At 40.9% G+C, this 27,334-nt stretch overlaps 1 protein-coding gene across 3 annotated transcripts in view; it reads right to left on the bottom strand.

Moving 5' to 3' along the window:
• Positions 1 to 11: 11 nt before the first annotated feature.
• The window catches only part of LOC133980206 (arf-GAP with Rho-GAP domain, ANK repeat and PH domain-containing protein 1-like), a 52,951-nt gene continuing 25,628 nt past the window's right edge, over positions 12 to 27,334 (bottom strand). Inside the window, exons 11-34 of one of the 3 annotated variants that reach the window (XM_062418846.1) lie at positions 27,044 to 27,243; positions 26,501 to 26,586; positions 25,832 to 26,014; positions 15,317 to 15,491; positions 14,863 to 14,997; positions 14,048 to 14,183; positions 13,804 to 13,906; positions 13,047 to 13,239; positions 12,903 to 12,948; positions 12,599 to 12,762; positions 10,909 to 11,121; positions 10,424 to 10,529; positions 10,175 to 10,322; positions 8,504 to 8,587; positions 8,137 to 8,214; positions 7,868 to 7,985; positions 7,029 to 7,142; positions 6,788 to 6,933; positions 6,608 to 6,690; positions 5,693 to 5,752; positions 2,628 to 2,691; positions 2,106 to 2,264; positions 605 to 642; positions 12 to 41 (exon numbers count right to left, since the gene is read on the bottom strand). In XM_062418846.1, the coding sequence (XP_062274830.1) occupies positions 622 to 642; positions 2,106 to 2,264; positions 2,628 to 2,691; positions 5,693 to 5,752; positions 6,608 to 6,690; positions 6,788 to 6,933; positions 7,029 to 7,142; positions 7,868 to 7,985; positions 8,137 to 8,214; positions 8,504 to 8,587; positions 10,175 to 10,322; positions 10,424 to 10,529; positions 10,909 to 11,121; positions 12,599 to 12,762; positions 12,903 to 12,948; positions 13,047 to 13,239; positions 13,804 to 13,906; positions 14,048 to 14,183; positions 14,863 to 14,997; positions 15,317 to 15,491; positions 25,832 to 26,014; positions 26,501 to 26,586; positions 27,044 to 27,243 (2,815 nt within the window). In that variant the 3' untranslated portion in view covers positions 12 to 41; positions 605 to 621. Of the gene's footprint in view, positions 42 to 604; positions 643 to 1,883; positions 2,265 to 2,627; positions 2,692 to 5,692; positions 5,753 to 6,607; positions 6,691 to 6,787; positions 6,934 to 7,028; positions 7,143 to 7,867; positions 7,986 to 8,136; positions 8,215 to 8,503; positions 8,588 to 10,174; positions 10,323 to 10,423; positions 10,530 to 10,908; positions 11,122 to 12,598; positions 12,763 to 12,902; positions 12,949 to 13,046; positions 13,240 to 13,803; positions 13,907 to 14,047; positions 14,184 to 14,862; positions 14,998 to 15,316; positions 15,492 to 25,831; positions 26,015 to 26,500; positions 26,587 to 27,043; positions 27,244 to 27,334 lie in introns of those variants that run through there. The other 2 variants (XM_062418847.1, XM_062418845.1) reach the window with 2 other exon arrangements.

The raw sequence follows: 27,334 nt of genomic DNA on the forward strand, positions 1-27,334 counted from the left end.
TGGAATGTTGAGCGGTCGTCTGATGAGGCCGATCATCTGTCCTTTAAAAAGACGAGACATCCAGAGAGTTAGGCGTCCACATCCTAAACTTCTGACTGTATGCATATAACTCGTACAAGTTTGTATTTTCACTTAGTGAAACCAACATGCAGCCTTTATCCCTAAACCTAAAACTGGTTTCACCGCATTTTCAGACTCCCCTGGGAAGTCAAGCATGAAATTTTCCTCCAGACTACGAGTGTCTCGGAGCCATGGCAACCAGATATGAGGCTGCTCGTAAAATGTGGACTCAATAAGCAGCGGTCAAGAGGGCAGATAAACACAGATTCATAGCCTGAGATGCAGCCTGGGAGATAAACCAGCAGAGCACCTTAAACTCAGCGATAATGTTAATTTCAATGGTTAACTTATATGCTATTAAGAATCATCCGTGATAAGCCAGGATGCACTTCACTGTCTGCATGAAAACGTTGAGCTTGATGAAGCAATATTTTTCTCATATTTATACTGCCATATGACATATTTTTCTGAATGAGTTGGACATTGCATGTAGAGATTGTGAGTTTCTAACCTAAAAACTAATGTGAGGGTGAAACTGTCTTACCTTCCTTGCAGCAACCATTATCGAACATCTCTAAAGAGCTGAAAGACAAATAAACAGGTTATAATAGAGAGAGGGAGATGGACAGATGGAGAAACTGGGGGGTGAAGATTGTGATGGACTGCAAAACTGCTTCAGACCAAATGTGTCTTGAGTTGTCTCATACATACATTAAAACACAAACAGAGAAATCGTCAGAGATGCATATTTATCTTTGGACGTATCAATATGCAATGAACCTCTCTCCCACCTCCACATACACAAACATCCTGCATAAATCCAGCTTCTGCCCCATCACCAAAGCAATCACACATGCTCTCACTCTCCACAAAAAAATGTTATCAAGTCAATACACTCAAGACGAGAATCGATAATAAAAAAAACAATGTGGAAGACAAAAACACAGCAACCCTGAAATCATTGTTATTGTCAAAAGGAGTAACGGCAGACTGAGGTGAATTCGAATGTGCTGCTGCAGTCTGCTGAAATCTAATGAGAGGTATGTGACGACTACGAAAACAGGAGGAGACAACAGCATTATCATATTGTGGACATCTGGTCCCAAAGCGCCAAGACGGAGTACAGATGAATTATTTTAGATTGCTGCACTCAAGTTTTTCTATGAAAATAAGAGAACAGATGGAAGGGAGTGATGCTGATGTTGTTGAACAGGTCTAGTCTGATGTCAGTGCACTGGAAATGTAGTCCAGCAAACCTACAGCGATTAGGTTTGTCAAATTCTTGCCAAGTATACAACTCTGTGAGCTGATATGGCAGCAGTGCTGTGAAACACACGGTTAGCTGTAGTTTGCCTGCAGGCATCAATTCCCTTCAAACATGTTCTGTTGTTTCCTGGTGTGTTGAAGCGAGCTCTGGCAAAGTCTTACCAGAATAACTCATGTAGTGACTCTGATTCAAACCACTTGAAATATGAAGATGCTGCAGTCAGCTCCTCTCTACGTTGTCTGGATTCTTAAAACATTTTTAGACCCTGGCACAAATTAGTAATTTATTCTCTTCTCCTGGAATCCAAACTCATGAAAACACACACTCGTGTCTCACAGAGAAAAGCTCTTAGTCTATTTTGGTTTAAACCCAGAATTTAAGAATCCAGTCATGATTAAAATCAAAGATAAATCACAGAACAGAGATGATTGATCCTGCTCAGGTGTAACCCCCAACTCTTGTCCTTCAGGATGGAATATTAAAAAGAAAACTTTTGAAAGACCGTTGCATGTTTTTTTGCAAGACTGATGTAGAGTTTTCATGCACGATCTTATATCTCAAATATTCAAACTAAGTAAAACTCTGAGTTCTGGCCTCTAAATGTAAAGTACATATAACACAACTGGTGCAAGATCTGTGCAAATCTCTTGTGATGGTGAGGATCAAAGTTGAGGGTTTGGACCACCTGTTCAGCATGAATGTCTCTGATTAGCCAGCAGCTTCAGACTGAGCTGGCTGGGTGTCCTAGATTAGTCCCATGATTGGTAGGTTGACTCACAGCAAGCGGGTCTTGGCTGAAAGCTGCTACGCTGTTCCGCATCTCATTCTCACTGCCACGCAGCGGTATCAGTGACACGTTACCATGACGAGTATCCGGCAGCACACGGCTAACCCGTGTCTGCTGGAGTCCATCCTGAGGCCAAATGTTGCCGTCATACTGTAAGAGGAGAGAGAGAGAGAGAGAGAGAGAGAGAGAGAGAGAGAGAGAGAGAGAGAGAGAGAGAGAGAGAGAGAGAGAGAGAGAGAGAGAGAGAGAGAGAGAGAGAGAGAGAGAGAGAGAGAGAGAGAGAGAGAGAGAGAGAGAAGTGATATTAAAGCACTTTGACAAACAGGAGCATATAAGAGGGAACAAGCTGAATGCATGTTCACTTTGCTGTGGTTGACTAATTACAAGAGCATGACCCCTCCTCCCACATATGACCGCTATTATCACATGACCACAGTCAAGGATGAATTTTGACCATCAAACAGCAAAATGGCAAGGTTCATAATGGTTGTGTGTGTGTGTGTGTAACCGCACCTGGATACTGAGAAAGGTAGCATACCACTCCCTCATTTCTGACTGAGTGTCACAGCAGAGATACCTGCGGATAAACAGAGAGTGAGAGAAACTGTGTGATAAGAATCAGGAGGTGGTATTGTGTGTGTGTGTGTGGGGTTTAGGAAGAGAAAACAGAGTAGACACTAGACAGGGAGACATTTGGAAACTAAAGGAAATGTGGAAAAAAGGACCAGAAAAACAAGAGAAGTAGAAGAAGATATTAACTAAAATTGACATATTCTCTCTTATGACACCTGGTAGTAGTGCCAAGAGCGTCAACAGTGAATGTGATTCCTGTTTTGTTTCTTTTAAAGATGATTTTTTCAGAATGCTTTTTGCCTCTATTTGACAGCCAGTGCAGAGACAGGAAATACAGAGGGAGAAATAGAGAAAGAGAGCGAGAGGGAAGGAGGGAGGGGGTTGTATGACATGTAACACAGGTCCTGCGGCCAGGAGCTGAACCGTGGATGTCGCAGTTATGTGGTATGCGCCTTAACCATTAGGCCACCAGGGCGCCCTGTGAGTGTGATTCATAATTTAAACTCCCAACAAAGAGAAACACTGATTAGGACCTTCAGTGTTTTTGTTTGTGTGTGCATCCGTGTCCGTGATGAGTGTGTTTGTGCCTCTAATGTCTGTGTGTGTGAACGTGCATATTTTATGCCACTCACGGTACCGTCACATAGCCCTCTGAGTCATCAGCCATGCTGTGGTGCTGAATAAATAGTCTTTATTTTATACAATTAATAGTGTTATGTGCACAGATTTAGTCTAAACAATTATTCGAGCGCTCTCCGCTGAGACACAACAAAACATTGATACACGCAGAGTTCACAACAAAACAGTCCACAGAATAAAGGTCGCCACAGATGTCAGTTTAGCTACGGTCGGGAAATATCTCACACATGCCAACACACACGAAATTGGGGACACAGCTTTTGTCCCCATTCGGACAAGCCATCCCCAATTAAATGGGTCTTTGGTCTGAAATGTGTCCCAGAAAGTATGAGAAGACACACACACACACACAGACACACACACACACACACACACACACACACACACACACACACACACACACACACACACACACACACACACACACACACACACACACACACACACACACACACACACACACACACACACACACACACACACACACACACACACAGCTCCTCCCTCTCCCAGGTTTGCATCATTAGGGCCAACAGAGCTCATTAGTGCTAGTTGGGATTCAAAAGAGGACAGTCACTCTATTCTAGCACGCATACCTACGGTTATAATACACAGTAATCTCCTACAATGCAATTTACTTTTCTGTGCAATTAACTAGGCTGCTACTTTAGAACATTATCAACAACTAGAGATTATGGTTTCTACGAAGCTGAAGCATAAAATGTACATACAATTCTGAAAATTCATCAGTGTCCCTGATAAAATCCTGACATTAAGAAAAGTTTGTTGGCCATAGAAGCAATAACAGGATAAAACTAAATGCATCATCATCATCCGTCGTGGTGAAGAGAGAGCTGAGCCGAAAGGCGAAGCTCTCGATTTACCAGTCGATCTTCGTTCCTACCCTCACTTATGGTCATGAGCTTTGGGTAGTGACCGAAAGAACGAGATCGCGGGTACAAGCGGCCGAAATGAGCTTCCTCCGTAGGGTGGCTGGGCTCTCCCTTAGAGATAGGGTGAGAAGCTCGGCCATCCAGGAGGAGCTCGGAGTAGACCCGCTGCTCCTCCGCGTTGAGAAGAGCCAGATGAGGTGGCTCGGGCATCTAGTTAGGATGCCTCCCGGACGCCTCCCGGGTGAGGTGTTCAGGGCACGTCCCACCGGTAGGAGACCCCGGGGAAGACCCAGGACACGCTGGAGAGACTATGTCTCTCGGCTGGCCTGGGAACGCCTCGGGATCCCCCGGGAAGAGCTGGACGAAGTGGCTGGGGAGAGGGAAGTCTGGGTTTCCCTGCTTAGGCTGCTGCCCCCGCGACCCGACCCCGGATAAGCGGAAAGAAGATGGATGGATGGATGGCATCATCATCATAAAGTGCAAGTAGGTAATTTAATTAATTTTTTTCATATTTCCATTTTCTGTTTTATCTCTAACAACTCTTCTCCTCACCAAGTTTTCTTTTACCTGCAGTAAATGCATCATTTCTGACTCAGTATACATTATCTTCCCTTCAGCGAAACACTTCTTCTTTCTACCTTCCACTTTCTCTCCTTTCCTACTTTATCTTTCTTCCACACTCCATTCCCTTCCTCCATTTCTTCCTCTCAGGTGTGTTTTGTTTTGCTGCAAGGAGACGTGACGATGAAGCGTAACCGAGAGATGATACTGCCTAAAGCGTGATGAGAACTGCTCTCCCATTACAACTGAGTGCTGATGTCTACTGCTGTTGACAATGCAGGGGCCGACTGTAACACGGACACACACGGTGCACGCACATGAATGAGCACATGAAACAACTGATCCACGCGTACACGCTCGCACAGGAGGACGCATCGTATGAGTGAGCAGATTAAAATAGAGCCGTCGTTACAGGTGTACTTATGTGTTTCCCTCCTGGGTGGAGCCGACCTTTCATATGCCTCCTTCTCTAAACTCTCACACAGGGATCTGACCCGTTTTCTCTGCCTACTGAGAAACCTCCAGCACTCTCTAAAGTTGCTTGTGTTTACATGCAAACTGAAAAATGTGATCGTTCTGCCACTAAGGGGAAAAATGTGTGTCCCTGCATGAAATAAGGAAAGCATTAGACTTGAGTATGTTTGCATGTTCCTGCAGAGAGAGAAAAGCTGCTTGAAGCTGATTGTAGTAAGTCAATGTTTTAAAATTTGACAGGAGTAAATAACTTATATTCCACATTTAGTGATATAAGCACAGAGCTAATAAAGTGCAATAAAGGCAGGTGAACTAGTAGGGAGTCATAGACATGATACAGATAGATCAGATTATTCCCAGTCTTGTTGCCTGTTGAACAGTTGTGCATCATATATGAGGCTCCACATGCTGCACATACAACATTAAACAGCTACTCACCACTGCTGTCTCTCTGGCTTCTCTTGTTTCTTACTCTCATAGACCACTGTCAGCCCCCAACTACAAAAAGAGAAAGAGACAGAAAGAAAAAATGAATAAATGTTTCAACAGAAAGATGTCTGTCAGTGTGCTAGTGATTGTGATTTTTGAGCTCAGGTTGCCCCCTACTGGTCTCTCTGAAATCCCCCATGAGCAGGCGCAGAACATTTTGAAAAAACATCATTTAAATCCAAATTATTTTAAATGATTATGCTCGATAGCAGGTGAAGTTACAGAAGTGGTTCTTAACTCTGATGTCTAGTCACATAACTAAAGGCTGGAGAGGCAGAATTAAAATAACATTGCGTTTTGCTTACAGGTGCATTAATTTTAGCTCCCACTGGTGGTGTAGTGGTGCGGAGGTGTTGTACTATCATACACTGAAGCTTTGAAACTGATGTGCAAATAGCATTCCCATTTCTGCAGATGTTAATTAAACATAATCAGATTGATTCCTTTTAGAAAGATATATTTCAACCTAGTTTTTTCCTCTTACTTTTAATAAACCTTCTCTCTTATTTTACTATTTTTATCTATTTAATTATTTATTTTCACTTATTTTAATTACAATTTTAAAGCATTTTTAAACATTTTTATTTTCTCTTGGGTGCATTGGTCTCCAGTTTGGTCAGTTTTGGTCTTTTTTTCAAACATTTTGTCATTTGTTCTGTCTTATTATCAGGTTGTCAATCAAATAACTGTAAATTGATTGATTGATAGAAAGAATTGCATATTCTTAATAGTCACAGATGCTACAGGAACAACTAAAAACCTTCAGTTCCCAGTAAAGAAAGTAATAGATAGTCATTAATTTGAGGGTCTTTGGTTCTGTTGTTGGTACCTGTTTACCTCTGTGGCTAAACTGTATGTGCTCACCATGTGGGAGGACGCAGTTTCTTCTTGACACCCATGTACACCTTCAGATTTTTTGATGGCCAGTCACGTTCTGGACGGTTACTCTGACGGACGGAAGACAGGAAACATAGTGAATGAGTATTGTGACAGACTGACAACGGAGAAAACAGTTGAACGTGTCTGTGTGTGTGTTCATCTTACTCTGACTTCCTTGTACATTCTCAGAGAGATGGAATTGAGGATGAAATATCGGTCATGGAAACTGCCAGTGGACAACCCCAACCCCAGGATGCTTCGCTCCTCTCTGAATTTCATCATCCCGTGTTTGGATGCGTCGACTTTAGTGGCTGGAGGGCAGAATAAGGATTTAATGAGGATGGAGATATGTAGAGGCATAGCAATGCAGTGATCTAATAAGAAGAATATTAATTTGTGTGTTTACCAAGGTAGACCATCACTGCCTCCATGGCCACGTGTTTCTTGATGAGCAGATGGGAGTCGGTGCCAAAGGAGTGAAGGATGGGTAAGACTCGCTCCTGATAGTGCAGCGGACGTTCTGAGAGAAGACACAAGATAAAAACAGGATATAAAGTAACATGAGATTTGAGACGTGTCACACTGAACAACACTCTTCACAATATGATTAACAGTGTAGACTTTTTTTAGAAGCTATAAAAATGTCTTTGTTGCTATTTTTGGGAGCAATAACCCCAAACTTATATCTTTCAACTGTGTCATTTCTTGTTGTTGTTGTTGCAGTGCAGAAGTGCAGTCTGTGGTGAAAACCTGACTGACCTACAAAACTCCCACTCATCTCTCCCGCCCCTCACTCTTTCAATGTACTTCCCTTTCTCTGTATCATTCCTTTGTCTCCTTTCTCAAACCAGCAGGTTGGTATTCTGATCAATGATGGGAAAGCTGCCCATCAGTTGAGCTTTACTGTCATCTGATAAGCCACCTACATGCTTCCCTGTGGGGAACTAGGATGGTACACACACCAGGCACAAAAACAAACCACACACTGCTGAAAATGATCCATTTGCCTCTGGCCTTTGTGTCATTGTGAGTAGGTCAGGCTGCACGTTGAGTGAGGCATAAATAAGCTTTTGCATCATTGTTTATATTTCTTTTCATCTTTTTCATGTTAATTTTACACAGTTTGTATTCAGTCATATAAACCTATGTTGTCTTGAAGCTTAATCTGTGCTCAGAGAAGAAAAGATGGAAGAATATAATAAAGAAAGAAGGATAAAGATGTATTTATGGAAGCATCCGTCTCACCCATTTCCTCCTTGTCACAGACCTCCCAGCAGCTCCAATAGTCTTTGTCTCTAACTGGGATGTTGCGCCGGTCCAAAACCTCACATGTCAACTCTACTGCTGTCATAGAACCAGGGATCTGAGGACACACAACATAGTTTTACAGTTTTCAGATAATTTATTGTATGTTGTTTGGTCTATAGCACTTATTGTACACCACATGAGAGAAGTGCTTTCGGTGTCAGAAATGTCATATCTAAATTAATATTGTGTCATCTAGTCCAGGTTACCTTAACATGTTGCTCTGCTGTTTCCTTCTTCTCCTCCAGGTACACTGTACAGATGAAATGCCCACCTGGTTCAGTACTCTGAAATGTACACACACATATATATATAGAAAAGATCAGATAGAAATATAAAAGCATAAGAATAACAACTAAAGGCATACATACGTGCACAACTTTAGCATACAGATAAGGAGAAGCTGTGGTTTATTAGGCTAACACTGCTTTATATAAACACTTGATCATGCCATTAATTGAAAAAATGAAGCAGATCATGTGTGGTATAGAGAGTATGAAGCACATTATTATGCAACATATCTACAGAGAGACAGGTTAGGTCAATAAAAACTTTATTTGTTTTTCTAAAACTCACAGGAAACTTTGTGTTGAGTTTCTCTCGCACTTGGATGATAACAGTGATCTCTTCTAGCTGCTTCTTCAGCTGCTGCTCATCCACCTGCAAACAAGTACGCAAACATTCATTAACTCGCACAAACAATGAAATCAAACATCGGCTCACATCGTACTTTAATTATAACCTCACATCAATCTTAAGATTTTATGAGGAAATCTCCACCACAACTCTTCTGTTGTTGCTAAACCAGCTTCATGCAGATAATTATAATACCACTGGCATGGTGCCGCATTTTAATCCCATAAACAAAACAAATAAAGCAGTCAAGATAAGGCTTCCTGTAGCTGAGTGTTTATCTTTCATGAGAACTACATTTTAACAATGACTTACGGGATTTAATGCTAAACTCTTGGTATCAGCCCCATCATTATACATTCCCTCCCCCTCTCTCTCTCTCTCTCCCAAGATTTCCTAATCTTTTCCCATCGCTTTCCGTAGAGAATTTGCAAGGAACAAATAAAAAAAATACAGTAAGAATATAATCTGATTACTCTGCAATTCAAAAATGACTCACTATCATTCAAGAGTTAAGATTCAAGACAACTTTATTAATCCCTTGAAGGGCAATTCATTTGACAGCTCGCACCACAACATACTCGTACACATAAATAACAAGATAAAACACAGAAGAAAGAAGAAGAGTTGGCAGCTGTGTGCAAAGTCAGTGTGCAAAATCTGCAGGCCCTAGTCCAATAAATAGTTCATTAAGAGGAAGCCTATACAAGCTCTGAATGATAAAAAATGCATTACAGTATCCAACTGCACAGTGCAATAACATACAGATACAACTGGACCTCACATAGATTTGTTCAACAGTCGGACAGCAGAGGGGATAAAGGACTTGGAAAAACAGTTCCCCTTATAGGCGGGTTGGGCATAGCGACGCCCTGAAGGCAATAATGAAAATTCATTTCTTAAGATATGCCTGGAAGTACTCAAGAAGATATTTGTGACTTCCTCATGACCTGTAGTTCCCATAAGGAACCTAGGTCTTTCTGCTTAAGTCTGATGATCTTAGAGCAGGTTCTCACGATACTATTTCTGTCCTTTAGTGACAGATTATTAAACCAACAGGTAAAAGAATAAGTTAAAAGGCTTTCAATGAATGATTGATAGAAACGACAGAGAATCACTGGACTGACAGAAAAGGAATTCAACATCTGAAGGAGATGAATCCTCTGCTGTCCACGTTTGACCAACACTTCGGTATTTGCATCCCATTTAAGCTTGTTGTCAAAAACAGTGCCAACATATTTGTAGGAGCTGACAGTTTAAATCTTCTCTCCATCTATGACACTTTCAGTGAAGGCCTTCTTATCACGTCTAAAGAAATCAGCATTTCTTTATTTTTGGATGCATTTAACTCTAAAAAGTTGTCTTTGCACCAATCTACAAATGCAGGGAGAACTGCACCATGGATCTGTTGGGTACGCTGAAGGAGGGACAGCAAGACAGTGTCATCCGAAAACTTAACAAGGAAGCTACTGTCACAAGTTGATCTACAGCTGTCAGTATATCAAATATAGAGAAGAGGTGATAGTACACACCCTTGTGGTGAATCACAATTTAATTATATTTGATGGTAAAGATAAAACATTTAAGTGAGTTACAGAAAGGAGTTAATCTGACCTCAAAGATGAGTGTGTAATGCTGTATGAGGTCCTCTACAGCGCGGCCGGCGGAATAGTCCTTCCCATCGTTCTGAAACAGTGTTGGACCGAACACTATGGCCAAGTTATGGAGATTCATCTGGTTCAGCTCAGAAAAACGCTGCACACTAAAACACAACAAGGAAAAACACGTGTGAACACGAACATAAACAGAGATACAAGAGGATGTAAATGTATTCGTGTGTTAGTGTGTGTGTGTGTTTCTCACCAGTAGAGGTGGTTGATAAGGGCTTGTAGTGTAGCCTTGTTGACATGAGGCAGTTTGTTTAGCAGCACTTGGTACTGGGAGATTTTCTTACTTTCATCCTGAATGGCTGGAGGAGACACAGAGAGAGAAAATGATGACTACAGGGTAAATATAAGGAGAAGCAGGAATGAAATAGTAGTTGCCAATAGATAGGATGAGAAAGGAAAAGACACACAGAAAGCAAATAGAAAGTGAGATTCAAAGCTATAAGTTTAAAGTGTCAAGCCACTGAAGATTCATTGCAATGCAGACACCCTCATTTGTAGGATTTTAAAATTCAGCATTTCACAGTCTTAATTGCGCTCAAAGGTTGTGAGACCAACTCTCAGTGGCAAATATGCCCAAACCTCATTAAATTAAAATACAATTATTTGCATGGTTAGAAACGCATATGAGTGGAAAGTGGAAAACTGATTCTACGACCCTCACTTCACTTTTTTTCTTACCGGCAGTACTCAGCCAAGTGCTTCCATCCTCAGACGTGAACAATCCTTCTTCCAGGTCTCTGAAGAAGCGTTTAAGTGTGTTGGAGACGTCGTCCACCTGGTGCTCTCCTTCCCTCAGACGAAGGCTGCGAGCATCACGACGGAATCGGTCGCACAGCGCTGCCACGCGAGAGTTCACGCCGCTCTTACGATAGATCCCCTCAGACGTCAAGCCTGGATAAACGCAATCACACAAACATGATGTTAAACATTCAGAAAACAAATGTACGGTCTTCAAAAGGACAAACTGTAAAACCATTATTGGGTAAGATGTGGTTCTTTTTTTAGATAAATAACGTTCTTACAGATTACTCCTAATATAAAGCACTGCGGCTGCACTGCTCTATATTGGCTGAAACTTTCACACATGCAGATGAGTTATTTCAAAGAATGTGTTATTCATCAGCTTTCAAATGACTGCGGGACGCAAAATATGGCAAAACCACAAAATATCTGCTGTGACATCAGTGAGTGACAGTGACAAACATGCACCATTTCAACCCATAGAGGGCAGTGTAGAGCAGTTGCAGTTTTCTACAGTGTGTTATTGTGCATTAAATTACCTTTTGCATATTGCCATAAACATTTCAAACATTGTTACTTAAAATTGAAGCCTTATAGGATTCATGTTTTGTTAGCTGCTCATTTTAACCATAACTCTTTGATACAAATAAGATAAAAACTGAGTCACTGTTAACAAAGTAGTTTCAATGTAGTTTCTTTGAGACTGACTTTGACTTTTTGCTGGGACCTGAAATCTAGTTCAAGCGCCTACAGTTCATTATCTGTCTACAGTCATCAAGAGCTCAGGACAAGCGGCTACAAAAGGTTTGACAAATTCTGCACTGGATCGCAAAATAAAAGATGATTACGTCAGAAGTTGTGTCATGATAAATGAAAGTCAGAACAAGGACAGTTTTTCCGTGGTTTCTCAGAGAGCTGACCAGAGGAAATGACATTCCTGACGGAAAAGTAGAGCATATCAGCATAATCAAGCGTCTCTCTCTCTCTCTCACAAATATATGGAAACACAAGGGCATACAGTTAATCAAAGGGAAATGATGTAGTGAGAAGAGGAAAAGGTCAAACACAGAGAATCACAGTAAAAAAGAGTTCACATAAAAAGAAAGCTGGTCGAAGGTGGGAGGAGGACAAAGAATGAAGAGCATGGGATAAAAGGAGAGACTACAAAAGAGAGAGAGAAAGGAAAGAAGCAAGGAGGGAGCGAGGGCAGAAATGGAGGTGGAACAGAGTTGTTTTGTTGTCTTGGGGTCCGTTGGTCTCTTCCCAGCGCCAGACCTCCTGCTATTATATCACAAGAACACACACACACACACACACACACACACACACACACACACACACACACACACACACACACACACACACACACACACACACACACACACACACACACACACACACACACACACACACACACACACACACACACACACACACACACACACACACACACACAAAGTGCCAAGTCCGCACACACAGTAACGAAATGAAATACAAGCTTGTATGAAAAGGAGAGTTTCAAGTGTATAAATGTGTGTGCTATTGTGTATAATCCCTTTACAGTGACTCTTAAAATGATTTCGAGTTGTGTCACTGTCTGTGTCCAACTCTTTGATTTTTCTCTCACCACACTGTGTGATGTAGCCAATGCAGCTGTGTACTATGATCGGTATGTCTGTCTCTGTGAGCTGCTGCTGGCTCAGTGTGTCTCCTCCACTCCCCGCTGCCGCCTGAATGGCCGCGCTCCAACCAGCAAAATCCAACTTCCTTTCTCCTTCTATGTACAGAGTCCTGAGAAAGAAGAGAGGGAGACAGAGGGGAGACGAGAAGAAATTAGAAATGTTTCACGATAAGGATTATATTTAAAAAAAGCAAAGATTATTATACTGGATAAAGTGGTTTTGAGTTCTGAGTTTATTCTCCCGTCTCACCTGCCTTTCTCCACCAGAACCAGCACCTCATTGTCTTGTTGGATTGCTGTGAAACACAAAATGAGTAGTGATCATATTATTCCAGAGAGCCATTGTTGCATTCATGCACGACGAAAGTTCACAATCTGTCTGCGTCTCACTCACAGAGTTCATTGAGTTTGCGGAGGTGTATCTCCTCTCCCTGGCTGTTCTCCAGGTAGACGTGAAGCGTAGAGCCCACCAGAGCGAACCAACCCACCTTGGACGTTTGCAGGTTCAAGCCGTCTTTACACTTCAGCCGCCCGATCCGCTCGAAACCTAACCTGAGTAAAGGCTCTGCACTGGCTGGGATAAAGTTCTGCAAATAAAAAAGGGGGGTCACTGCAGCTTTGTAATAATTTGCACATTAATTGTTGATTCACTTCTCTTTTGTTGATGCCTCTTAAAGTAGTATTGTGCATTACTGAAACTCTCAGCCAAGACTTAATTAAATTATTAGAGAACAGGCGAAAGCTCTTGTAGCAGAGAGGCACAGAGAACTTACACTTTAAGTGCTGCATTAGTTTTTTGGCAGATGTATCAATTTGAGGAAACAGCACAAACTGGCTTTCAGTGGCACAGAGCAGAGGGTCAAAGTGACTGTGAATTTCACACCATCATGCAGCTTATAATTGTCTCGTCATATAAAAAGAGCCGTTGCGAAGGAAAATAAGTGACACAGGAAACAAGTCAGCATTAGCCAGCCCTGTCCTGGAGACTAGGCAGCATTTAATGCATCAGCAAAGCTCAAACTGCTAACGTTTCACTCATCTGTGTTCTACTAAAGGAGAAAAACTAATTCTTCTTCCTCCTCTATGTAGCCGAAGAACTCTTACTCGTACTGTCCTATTTAATTAACTATAACATGCATTTAGGTGGTTACCTTGGCAATGGATTTGACCCATTCCTTGTGGCTTTGTGGGTCATCAGTGCCAAACAGATAAAGACGCTCTGACTCTGAGTAGAGTTCAAAGGTATGGTCATACCTGAGGGTAAAAAACAGGAGGAAAAGGGAGAGAAATGTTTTGTTTACGCATACTGACTTTCAAATATTTCACTAGACAGAAAACTAGACAGATTTAGTTTTATCCATATTTTTATGTGTGTGTGTGTGTGTGTGTGTGTACCCATGTTTCTCAGTCGTGTCAACAGCCAAACAGACTATCTCTGAAGCCTTTAGAGCTCCGTTCGGGTTTGAGTTCTTGTCACTCTCATAGTAGCTGAAGGTGCCATCATTCAATGTGCACCAGCGACGACTGAACTCTACATGGAAGAAAAAATGAAGCAACGCGTTAGTTCATGCAGGAAATGGAAGTCATGCAACCCACAACTGTAATCAGCTGACAGCCACTGATTGAATCAGCACACCTTATCAGTCTCACACCAATAACAGCTGTTCTCACCACAAGACGGTTCCTTTAAATATGACTCCCACCTACACTAATCTTGCTTCACTGTTGCTCACACTGCTGCTGGCAAAGCTTGCCTCCACCTTTCTGGTTCAGTGTCCCATCATGGCTCTAGGGTCAATCTGAAATTCATGTCTTGCTTCGGCCCACTCTGCAGGGGGGTTTTGCATTGCGCTCCCTGTTTTTAGCTCAGCATGCTTAAGGCTAATCCAGGGAGTATCTTAGAGTGGAGCCTTCAACGCCAAGTAAAACTGTATTACCATTTGTTGCAATAAATGGTTTAATCTATGACGAGAGTGTTCCTGATTGCAATAAAGATTCAGCAAGCTTAAAAACACAAGTGGTATTAATACTGTATTTCCGTGAGTTAAATGTCTTGTAATTCTTATAGTGTGGCCAGTAAACAAAGTATTTCTACTTAAAGGTGATGAATCTTAAGCAACATTTTTTCTTTTAGAGAACAGCCAACATTCATTATTACTGTTCTTCTTTTAACACTGTAGTGTGTAATGTTACACGGCATACATGCATACCCTCTTTGGACTTGCGCTCTGTGATAGCTCGAGCCATGGATCCAGTCTTGAACAGGAAGCCATTGTGAGACACACAAAGCGGTGGTGAGTAAGGTTTCGTCTCCATGTTCCCATCCACTACTGACTGTGGCAGCTCTGTAGAAAAACAAACAAATCAGCATCTCGGAATTAAGAGAAATGTATCCGACGAAGTGAAAACAAGAAATGATCACTACTCAAATGACTCAGAAATATGTATTGAATTCTCCACACAATCATTTAACAAAGTATTGTGAAACAAACAACATAGACATAATGAAGATTACAAAGCATTGTATAAAGAAAATGTAATTTGCAACATATTATATATTGTAACATGTACACTGGGACTGAGCGATTAGCATACAAGGAGAGAATTTCCAGCCAAATAACAATATCCATCACACATCCTTGATTATAACGCTTTATACTTTACCTGTGTTGAGATTGTGGCTAAGTAACTCAGCCTGTAAGAGTTGTGAGTGCGTATTGGCCAGGGAGAGAGGGGAGGGGCAATCGGCCATACCAGTCGAACAGTTTACATCTGCGCCACAGAAAATCAGGCTTAACGTCTCAAGCACGTCGCTGCACTGGACATTTATACACAATGCCTAGGGGAGGAGAGAAGAAGAGACAATTATAAACACAAAGAAACACACGAGTGAATGCTGCAGTGCAAAAGTAACAAGACGAGAATTACATGTTGTGTGTTAGCATAAGAAACAATGAACTTCAGCCTTGAAAGCTGCAATCAGACTTGAAGTCAAATACTTTCAAAGACTATCCATCAACATATATACATATATTTACAGCATGTGCAAGTCAATTCACTGTTTAGTGTTTTTGTGACCGACAAGAGTGACAGAAAATCCAACAAAGTCTGAACAGTCAACCACTATTATAATAAGATAAGATAGATACACAATAGGAAAACTATTTAAATACTATTAAACTGGAAGAGTGGGGCATGAAAGTGAGACACTGACAGAAGACAGAAGGAAGGAAGAGAGAGCATGTGCAGGGAGGATTGCAGCGACAGTGAGACAAAGAAAGAAAGAAAGATTAAAAAATGTTAAGGAATGATAATATTCTGATAATAAACGGCTGACTCTAGTACTACGATCCTGCAGCTGCTGACCTGGATTTGATCATGTCATGTGATGCTCTGACAGCTTTTTGTTTCGAAGGAAACAGCTGAGGTTAAACTCAAGCTGTACAACCCAAATATACACAGCTGTGTGTGTGTGTGTGTGTGTGTGTGTGTGTGTGTGTGTGTGTGTGTGTGTGTGTGTGTGTGTGTGTGTGTGTGTGAGGCAGGCTTCGAAACCTGCAGTGGGATCTCTCCTGAGCCCCCACCGCAAACAGCATCATCAGCTTTCTGATTGCTTTACTTTGGCCAGTACTTGTCAACAAAGTTATGTCTTTTACAAGCAGAAACTAATGCAAAGCTTTCTCTGGTACAATTGATAATGAAATATTTTTACTATCAAAAGAATTATCAGGGGGGATTTATAGGTCCAGTGGAGGTTATTATTATTATTATTATGATAAAACCACTAGCATAGTCTTGTGCCAATTGTTGAGCACTTTAAATCCACTACATGTATATTTAATAACAAAGCAACCTGGAGTCATTTTATAGTGATTAGTTTGTAAATCCAGGTGAACCGTTGCTTCATTTTAGAGGGTCACAGGTGAAATAAACACTCACCTAATGGAAAAAGTAAAACTACAGAGTGCTGCTTGTTATGTATAGATGCACAATGTTAAGTCATATTAAAAGTAAAACTATTACTATTCTATTTCACTGGAGGTCCAATTATAGGATTTCCATTACATCCCTGTTGAATTACAACCTCCGAATGTGCGATAAGACGCTGCAACCGAGAACAAAAGTTAAGATGGAAATGCAAACAGAGATGGGAAAATGGTGGGAAAAAAAGGAAAACCCATTTGTTGAAAGTTCAAAACAAACAGATACAAACGTCAAAGAAGAAAATCCTCCCACACCCTGAACACAAAACCACTGCTTTAGTTCCGACAAGTGGATTAGCATCATCATCACTGCAAATAAGCCAGTTTTAACCAGATGACGATAAACAAATATACATTTCTGCACCTGACGACAATCCTAAGGACAAAATCCCAGTGTTGCCTTTAGACTGTAGCTTCACTTTACTCTCAAAACAGGTGAAAAATGAACTCAAGCTTGCCAAAAGCTGATATAAAGACAAAGTTTAAATCTTGCTCAGCACTGGCAAGTCACGCGCTATTTGGGAGGGTGAGAAAAACATGATGAGGATGCAGCCCAAAAAATGTGAAGTTTCCTTGAATGGGACAACTAACCTGGACCTTTCTAAAGAACTGAATGTTTTTTTATAATCATTTTAATGCCTATGATTTTAATGAGGACGTGTCTGTTTTTAAAAATGTTAATCTTAACACTGTACATAATAATGTGTCCATCGATAAGTTCATGGTCTTGAAACTTTTCTGTGGTGTCAATGAAAGGAGAAGTCCGGCCCTGCGCAGGTCGAGTTCTGAAAAACTGTGCTGTGCAGATGGCAGACATCTTCTGTTTCATTTTCCAGTCGTCCCCTTGTCTGCACAAGGTGACGCGTCTTCAGAAGGACTCAATAATTGTTCCTGTGCTGAAGAACAAAATCCCAAAAACACTCAATGACTTCAGGCCAGTGGCACTCACCTCTCTGGTTATGAAAACTATTGAAGAGTTGGTGAAGTTGGACTCTCTCCAGTTTGCTTACAGGTCAGGTAGAGGTGCGGATGATGTGACAGGGTACCTGGTTTTTAAACATCTTGAAGGGGCCAAGTCCCTAGTTCGTCTACTTTTCATTGACTTCTCCTCTGCTTTTAACTGCATGCAGTCCCACGTTTTAGCAAACAGGTTGAAGAAAATTCATAACTTTATTTAATTTGCATTAACGCGTTATTTACTTTGACAGCCCTAGTATATGATGGGAATTTAGGTTGCTACCATCAGGATTCAAATACAATCTGCCACGATGTAGAACAAACAGGTTCAAAAGGTCATTTATTCCTGCTGCTATCAAGCTTGTAAAAGACAATCTGAAATAGTTACTTTAATTTGCTGTTCGATGTCTAGAGAATGATGGCCAAGCTGTCTCTCTGATATCTCTGATGATTGATGACTTCCACTGCATGAGGGACACACCCAAAGTGTGTAAAGGAGCAATATTGCAGGTCCTTCCTCCCTAGATGTCTAAGACGTCTCTGTATCAGCTGTATGTTTGGTCAGCGAGTGGCATTTGAGACTCAACGTACTCTGCTTGTTATCCAAAACGTTACTGCTGCATCACTTCCTTATTTTCAAACTACAGACCGGGACAAGGGTCAAACAGAACGTGCGCACGTAAAAAAAAAAAAAAAAGGCCATTAAAATAACTTTGACAGCCCTAGTGTATTGTGTGAATTTATGATGCTATATATATATTTGACTTTAAATCTGTGCAATCACAATATCAAACTCGGGTATATTTTCACTCAACACCAATATTACTCCTGTACATAATGACACCATTACTATTATTTTAATAAATTTTTTACTGCTTTTGTACTTACTTATTCTTTTTATTGACGCTCTTATTTTTTTACTGTCCACTTTGCTACTTTAATATTGAGTAGCAATTATACTGTAATTTCCCCATCATGGCATAATAAAGGAATATCTTATCTTATGTATTACTGTTGGCTTCGAATCAAATTGCCTCCTCGGGATAATAAAGATACCTTGAACCTTAAGAACCTCAACTACAGTAAGTATGACTGAGACATAGTGAGTGGACCGAGAGATCTACAATACTGTAAACCTAGCTTTAAAGAAAGAGGAAGGAGGGGGAATCAGAATAGGAATGATGTTACGAAAAGGAGGATGCAGTGTTTTTTCAGCTGGGGAACTAAAGACACACACACACACACACACACACACACACACACACACACACACACACACACACACACACACACACACACACACACACACACACACACACACACACACACACACACACACACACACACACACACACACACACACACACACACACACACACACGCTTTTTGTTAAAACAAATAAGCTCTTTTGGATCTGATTGGCAAATTCCACAGCTCTCGGTCACATACAGAAAAAACCCCTCCTCTATTTAAGCACTACTGAGCCTTTACACTAAGACACAAACAAATGAACAAAGACTAAAATTACACAAGACACCCATGCACACACACACACACACAAATTAACAAAGATTAAAATTGCACAAGACGCCCACATATACCAGGAGACACATAGACAAACTGCATCCCTCTCCTCCAACTCAAAAAGTTTTTGCATCTGGAGAGGAGCATCTTCTCGTAAACATACACATGCTGATAAAAACTAGGGCTGCATTCTGGGTATTTTTGAGGCTGGACCGCCATCGTTGTTGGCAGCTTTTCTTTGTTTACGAATGAAGCAAATGATAAAAGTGCTGTTTTGGGATCATCTTGGCTACAAAAATTAAAAAAATGAGAGAAGGTATCTTGCTAAGAGGCCAACGTTCTGCTGGCTACACTCTGTAAATACTTATTTGTGTTTCAACACATCTGATCGGACTATATTGTAGCAGAAGGGATGGAAGACGGGAAAAATGCAGTCTTTAAAATATTGAAACATGGGTTGATACAGTAAATGAGGGTTGGGAGGCAGGGGGGGACTAGAGTGGTGGGGAACAGTAAAAAGACAGAAGTGACAGCGTTTAAAAGATTGAATCAAGTTTCTTTATACTGACAATCTGTAAGAGTGGGAGTATGTTTGTTTGGCAGACTGGATGTTTGGGGAAACCTGAGCTAGACAAGATTGTTGATACCTGGAGTGTGACTGACTGGCATTTTTATCTTGATCTTTTCAATTGAAGTCTGTTTTTTTCTTCTTGTAGTTTTTTCAGCATGAATTCAGATGTGACACATAAAAACATAGGTTTACCCGGCTGACCACCTTGTTTAGCGGCACTGACTCAATCCACAAACCAGAAAAAACACTTCAGATCAATCCATGCAGGCCATCATTAGTCACCTACAAGCCAAAGCCACGTCATGACACACACTCAATGCAGTATAGACACTGAACCCAGATGCTACTAAGCGTACAGATCAGTGACACATTCCTACGCCTGATAACTATCTGTGTGTATGTTTTCAAGTATAAACGAACAAGCCGGCCCTCTGTGTCCCATATGGACTTCCATGCGAAGGTTTGAATGCTGCATGTAGGTCAGCATACTGTAATGTATCAATGGCCAGCTAAAGTATGCGCCTTCTGACCCAGAGCAGTGAACCAATGCAACAAAGTACAATGAGGAAATGGGTTATTTGAGTGTTTGAGTTGAGACCTCACACCCTCCAACATCTGCTGCCTATGAAAAAGAGAGTAATGTAATAACACACACACACACACACAGAAAAGAAGGGAGAGGGAATTCAAGAATCTTACCAAATTTCCCCAGAGAGAGAGAAAGAGAGAAATGGAGAGATTTTATCTGGGTGTGTCGAGAAAAGCCCTAAAATCACAGGCCTCCATCTGGCCTCTGCATTTATACGGGACAGAATTGGAGGAAAAGAAAGGGATGAGAGAAACAGAAGAAGAGAAAAATATTGTGAAAGGAAGATCAAAAGTCTTTGAGTCAGTCACATTAATCAGCAGCTGGTTGTGCTTGGCTACGATTTCGACATAATGCACACACAGACTCCCTATGTGTACGCACACATACACAAACACATATAGTCTCCTCTGCTGAGTCCACTTCATTGTATACTGAGTGTCCAGCCAAAAACACACCCACATTTAGACGTGTACGCATGTCCATATATTAAATCCAGATGAGGAAGACTAGGTTGTTTTTTTTTTTAACATATTCCATCATTACCTCACCAGGGACGGATTACACAGAGAGTGAGATGGAGACGGAGGCGGACGTGAAAATCCAGACAGAAGGAGGAGGGGAGAGAGAAGAATGAATATATAAAACCCCAAGACAAATAGACGCATACAGAAAAAGAAAGACAAAAAGAGAGGAAAAGAAAGTAGAAAATAAACAAGAAAACAAGGACAATTTACGATGAATGATGGAAATAAGGAGTTGGAAAAGGGAACAAAAGATGAGATGAAGAAAGAGATGGAACTTTTCTTCTATTGAAGCTACTTCCCACAACAATAAAAACACAAAAACAAGCCCGTAAACTATTTTTACAATTGCCTCACAGCTTTGTCGCCACGCTTAAATAACTACAAATAACATGTTGATTGCTGTGGTTGAAAGTCTCAAAATATCTATTTGGAACTTGATGGAGACATAAGTCATGAGAAAATAATAATTGCCATTTTTATGCCCTTTTTTTTAACCACAGTAGCCTCATCACCGGAAGTAACAGGCATGCAATGGTTTTTCTTGGTTTCTTTGGTATGGTTTTTTATTTTGTTTCTTTTACAAAAGTCTGAACATAGCAAAAGACGAGGCAACTTGCAAGCTGGATTTATAAAGGATATTAACAGTATAAGAGCATGTTGTGAATCTTTCTTTATGCACTGGAAAGTTCACAAGTTATCTTAAAGCCATTCCTCTGCATAAAAAAGACAGTAAAACTGAGGTTAGTAACTATAGGTGGGTCAATTTCAAACTGGTGTCAACTGGAAGCATATCGTCTGCTTCAAGAACAACTCACTCTACAAACACATGCTTACATTTCTTTGATAAGATAAAAATGGAAAGCGAGGGAGATATACAGGTATGTCAGGCATTCTGTTAATAAAAACTGAAATGTGTAGGACTAAAAGACGCAGCTGTGAATTGGTTTAAATCTTACTTGGCAAATGGGAAACAGGTGTGTAAACTTGGTGAGGCCCTGTCTAGTTATGGAGGTCACATGTTGGATACCACAGGGCTCCATTTTAGGTCCATTGTTGTTTTTAACATTAACGATAAGTTAAACTGGCAGCAGTGACATTTAAAATGATGCTGAATGCAGATGACTCAAACCTGCTGGAGTCCAGTAATGATACCAAAGTAATACAGGACATTAGTTTGAGACTGGTTGATTGACAACAAACTGTCTTTACATCCGGGAAAGATAGAGTACATATTATTTGGCTCTAAACCCAAGCTTAAGAAAAGCAATACAATGAAGGTACAGTGTGAAGAAAATGTTATTGAAGCCTAAACGAGTGTCAGATATCTTCGAGTCTCTCTCAACCAATCTGTGTCTGGCAAGGAAATTGATATAATTCACAAAAATGCTCCAGAATATATGAACTGAGCAAGCATTATGTCCTGCAGTGTTGCTTGTGTTCAAAAGTAATGTGCATGTTTCCATTGAGGGCCACTTAGGAAATAAATCTTTTTAGTAATGCTTTCAAAGTAAGAGATTTTTTTGTCACAATACTCTTTTGAGTTGTTGCGCTTTTAAATTCCTGAAAAAAATCTAATTAAAACCAAATCAGTCACCAGCACAAAGTCAACTTACAAACAACAAACACAAGCTCTAAAAGACTTGGGTCGTCAGTAGATGAGTGGAATGTGCTCATCCAGGTGGGAACATACTGTATGGACTATGTTTTTTTTACTTTTATGTTCTTAATAAAAATGAGACATGTGATGTCAAGTGGAATCAGTGATCCACTTTACAGTCTTCAGAAACAGATAGCTCCTTTTTAACAAGTGAAACAAAGCAAGGTACTGTAACTCAAACTTGGCATGCATGCACGCACAAACTGGCTGCCAAAACTTCTGTTAAATAACTCAATGCCATACATTTCTCTGCCAAACCTCTTGTTCGCTCCATCCAACAGTCTTTGGATTCTTTTTCTGCCATCAAAATATGAAGGGAATCAGTGACAGTGAATTATTATTATTAATGTAACAGTGACAAACATACAACACAACACAGAAATATGGTTGACTTTCTGTGTGACATTTAGGATTTTTTTGCATGCATTAACACATTTCAATAGAGAAACATAGACATTAAGTTCTTGAAATAATTTTGATGTCTTGCAAGAGAATCTGAAGCATGAGTAAAGAATGAAAGATTAGGGAAAGCATCAATAGTTGACTGACTGGTAGAGATGAAAAAGAGTGCATAAGGGGGGGGGGGGGGGGGGGTTAAAGCAGGAAGAATAGACTGAAAGAGGGAGACAGAGAGACAATGATGTCCATTGACAGAAGTGAGCCTATCATCCACTCCGAGTAGACAGAGACCACATGTATACACACTTAAATGTGTGTTTGTTCAGCTGCACTGAGATCACAAACCAATCAAAAGATCCACAGTCCAGTCACACACATTTCTGTACAAGCACTTCGTACCGTCAATAAAACACACATTCAAATTTACATTTTTTACAGGGTTAAAACACAACAGCACACAGACACATACTTTCACTACCCTGTCCTATAGCTCAGCAGCATACATAGCCTTACCTGTGGGCTTTCAGTTCTCTTCAATCACTCCCCTGTTTTGTCAGTCGACAAACTGAGTCAAAAATGCAAAAGAAAAGTCTTGTATGCGATGCTGAAGTGTTACAGAAAGTTAAAAAGGAATACCATCCGCTTACAAATAAGAAAGAAAAGTGTAAGACTGAGTAGACAGACTTTCTGCAGCAGTCCCAGCCAAACAATGAGGTGGACAGGAGGAGGAGGAGTGGAGGAGAAGAGAGGGAGAGGCGGAGTTAGAGCACATTCCAGCTACAGCAGTGAGTAATGATGTCACATTTAGGGGAGAGAAAAAAAAAGGGAAAAACAAAGAAGAAAGAAAACTGAGAAGTGGGGATGAAGAGCTAGAAGTAGATCAACAAATCTGAATTTAGCCCAAGACTTGTGCTCATACAGAACACAAATATAATATCTCACTGTTCCTCCCTCCTAACACACTTCCTTACTATCAGTGAGTTTTCACCTACATAGTTAACACACTGCAGAACTTATTTATTCATTATTTATTTAAAGACACGCCCAAATTAAAAGAAAAGCAAGTCAAAGCTGAAGAGTATCTAGAGAAAAACAGATAGAGCAGCAATCATTTCAGTTCCTATTTGATTGAAATGAGAGGGAAGTTGTACATCCACAAGAAAAAAAAGATCTAAGGGCCACAGCGATCATAATCTAGCCTTGAGCAAGAGCAGCAGAGAAAAAGTAGTAACTGGAAAAAGAGATAGCCATCACAGAGGGGGGACTGAATGAAGAAGGGAAGACCAGCAGCTTTGATTGGTGTGTGCGTGCGCAACAATAAGACAGCTTCCTTTATCCCTTTCTCACACACACACACACACACACACACACACACACACACACACACACACACACACACACACACACACACACACACACACACACACACACACACACACACACACACACACACACACACACACACACACACACACACACACACACACACACACACACACACACACACGAGCTGAAATGCTTGAGGGAGGAAAAATAAAACTCACAGTCAGGTGCTAAATGTGACTCACTCACACACTCGCCGTGTCAGAGAGCAGTCCACATTGTTTGGATAAGTAGGTTAAGCAGCTAATGAGTGACCCGAAACGCTGAGACATTATTCACCTCTCACAGTGGAGCACAGCGAGGACACAACAGAAACTCTTCAAGCCTCATTTAAAAAAAAAAAAATCTTCTCAAAATTTCTACTCTTGGATTTTTACTGTCTCATCATGAGCAGTCACAGGTTTATAATTTCAGAGCTCTGACTGACAGGGGCTCGAGGATATCTTAGGAGGACTGTCGTCAACAGGTAGTTCTTGGACAACACTGTAAATGAGGCCGCTGCCGCTTCTCTTAAGCCACTAGTATGACCTTAAAAGGTTTTGCAAGCCAGGAATTCACAGCTGAAACCTGCATTAATATCACTCTGATGTCTGTGTTGACTTTACTTAGGCTCTGAATGTCAGTTATTAAAGATTGTTGAAACTGGCTGAGTGTGCTTCACATGTTGAACTCTATCAGAGATTCAGCCAAGTTTTGTAATCTATGAACATGCCTTTCACTCCAGCTGCAGTTAGTTAAAACCGGTCCCTTGAATGTAAAGTGAAAAATCTAGTTTCCCCCGAATTAACCGGCTCGGAAATGAGAAAAGTTTTAACCACTAAGAGAATTAGCTGAAGTCTGGCTACTTTATTGTCAGTGACTGGCGAGAATGTGAGAGAACATACTTGCTATTTCAGACTTCTGAGATGAGAGTGCCGAGTGCTTTCACATTCACTACAAAAGTATGAGAAAGATTAAATGTTCCTCTTTTTAGTGCAATTTCAGGCCCTAAATATGTGTATTTACATGTTCTATATGACCCATCGTGTTGCTTTTGTCTGTCTATCTTTAACAGGTCAGTACAAGAACCAACACTGAAAAGACTAAAAAACACACAGAGTCATTTAGTCATAGTCTGAGCAGTGAGGGTCCAGGTGTACAGTAGTGTATGGTGTGTGTGTTTATGCTCGTGCAATCGCAAATTCCAGTCACAACTAAGCCTGTGACCCCCCCATGAGACATAAGCACACCACTGCTGGGAAAAAAATCTGCTGGGAAGCCCTGCATTATGAGGCAACAGCAAAACTCAATGCTATATTCAGCAGCAATGGGTGTTACAAAGCGAGTAAATGAATTAGGACACCATGATGGGATAAAAAGACGATTTAGTCATACTGGATTGCATAACCAACCATCTCTAAATCACAGTCTCTATATCCTCCCTGTGTTCGTAAACCTTTCATAAGATATGTTGATTGACTTTGCACTTTGCACTCTGCACACAACTTGCACAACAATCTCATATATGCTCACGCAGTGTCTCAATAACCATACATACTGGGAGGATACACAGATGAAAACGAAGAATTAAAAAAAGAGAGACGCGATCTTACATTGTTGAGCTCTCTCTGGTTTCCATACAGAGGGTGGTACTTCCTGTATTTGCCCTGGCGGTATTTGTTGGTGATGAAGCGCCGTCTCTCTTCACTGCAGCTAGTCGGTGTCAGAGCCTCACTCGGTGGGACATTAGCCGCCCAGAAACTGTTTGCCCGTTCGTTGCCTAGCTGAAGGAACACCTGCGTCACAGGTAGGGTGAAGGAGGAGAATTTCCAGAGTATTAAAAGGCGCATGACTGTAGCAACTGCAGTGGCTCTACAGTGAATATGGAGGCAGGTTAGCAATATGTGGTCTGCTCATACATGTAAATTACAATAATGCAGCTCCTTACAACACGACCACTAACTAATGCCTCAGAACTTACCACATAGCTGTCCCAAAGTCAACACAAACTAAGCCTCACAAAGATTTACTACAAGGCTACATTTTGTAAAAGTGTACCAAATAAACTTTGTGGGTTTAAGCAACTGTAAAAAAAAATTGCTCAAATAGATAAGTAGTTCATCTTCCTTTAGGGCTACAAATTTGGTGGCAACATCTTAAATGTATAAATTAAAAAATGTCTTTATTAGATGTAAATACAAAAACATCAAGGTCTCATGGAACTGATTGTGTGTGTGTGTGTGTGTGTGTGTGTGTGTGTGTGTGTGTGTGTGTGTGTGTACCTGTATGAGCTCTTCTGTCCAGACCTTCCTGTCCATCTTCAGACTACGAACCTTAGATATGCTAGGACCCAATCCTCTGTGCTCCCCTGAAACACACACACACTGTATTTGAAAACAAATTACAGCCATACAAGTGGTTCTCAATCTTTTTTTTAGTACTGGATCCCCTGCGTATTTTTAGTGGTTTTGAAGACCCCCCCCCCCAAGTCCCCAAAAAAAGCCCCCATAACAGTTAAACAGAAACAGGACGCTAATTTTAGGAAAAAAACCTAAATTGCTTTACCGCAATACAGCTAACACCCTAGTATAATTCTTAACACGTGCTATTCAATAATGACATTTATTCAGATCATAAAAGTAGAAATGGTTGAGTAATTTACGTTTTTGCTTAACATTCATGAGACAGAAACATGTGTGACGCTGCAGATACTTAAAAAGATGAGAACAATGTCAAAATCCAGAAAACACTCAGAAACATAAAAACACAGATTCACACACCACAAACATGAAAACAAAAATGCTAATCCACACACACACACAAACCTGCGCATCGTTTGCAGACCACCACACACAAGTTGATGGCTGCCCACTCCGGCATGGCCGCCCCACAGTCAGCACAGACACTATTGGTCGGCTCTGCCCAGATCTTTTCTGCCACCTCGCTATTGGACAAGGCCTCACCTATGGCATTCCTCATGGCATCCACCCACTGGTCTTTCAACTGCTCTGACTCGGCTATAAAACTGCGGACAGAAACAAGTAAACGACTGCGTGTTAATGTCATCGGTAGCAGTTACCATTTGCTCCCGAGTGCACTGAGAACTGACTCTTAGT

Source organism: Scomber scombrus, chromosome 5 (assembly GCF_963691925.1).
Source record: "Scomber scombrus chromosome 5, fScoSco1.1, whole genome shotgun sequence".
Taxonomy (NCBI): Eukaryota; Metazoa; Chordata; class Actinopteri; order Scombriformes; family Scombridae; genus Scomber; species Scomber scombrus.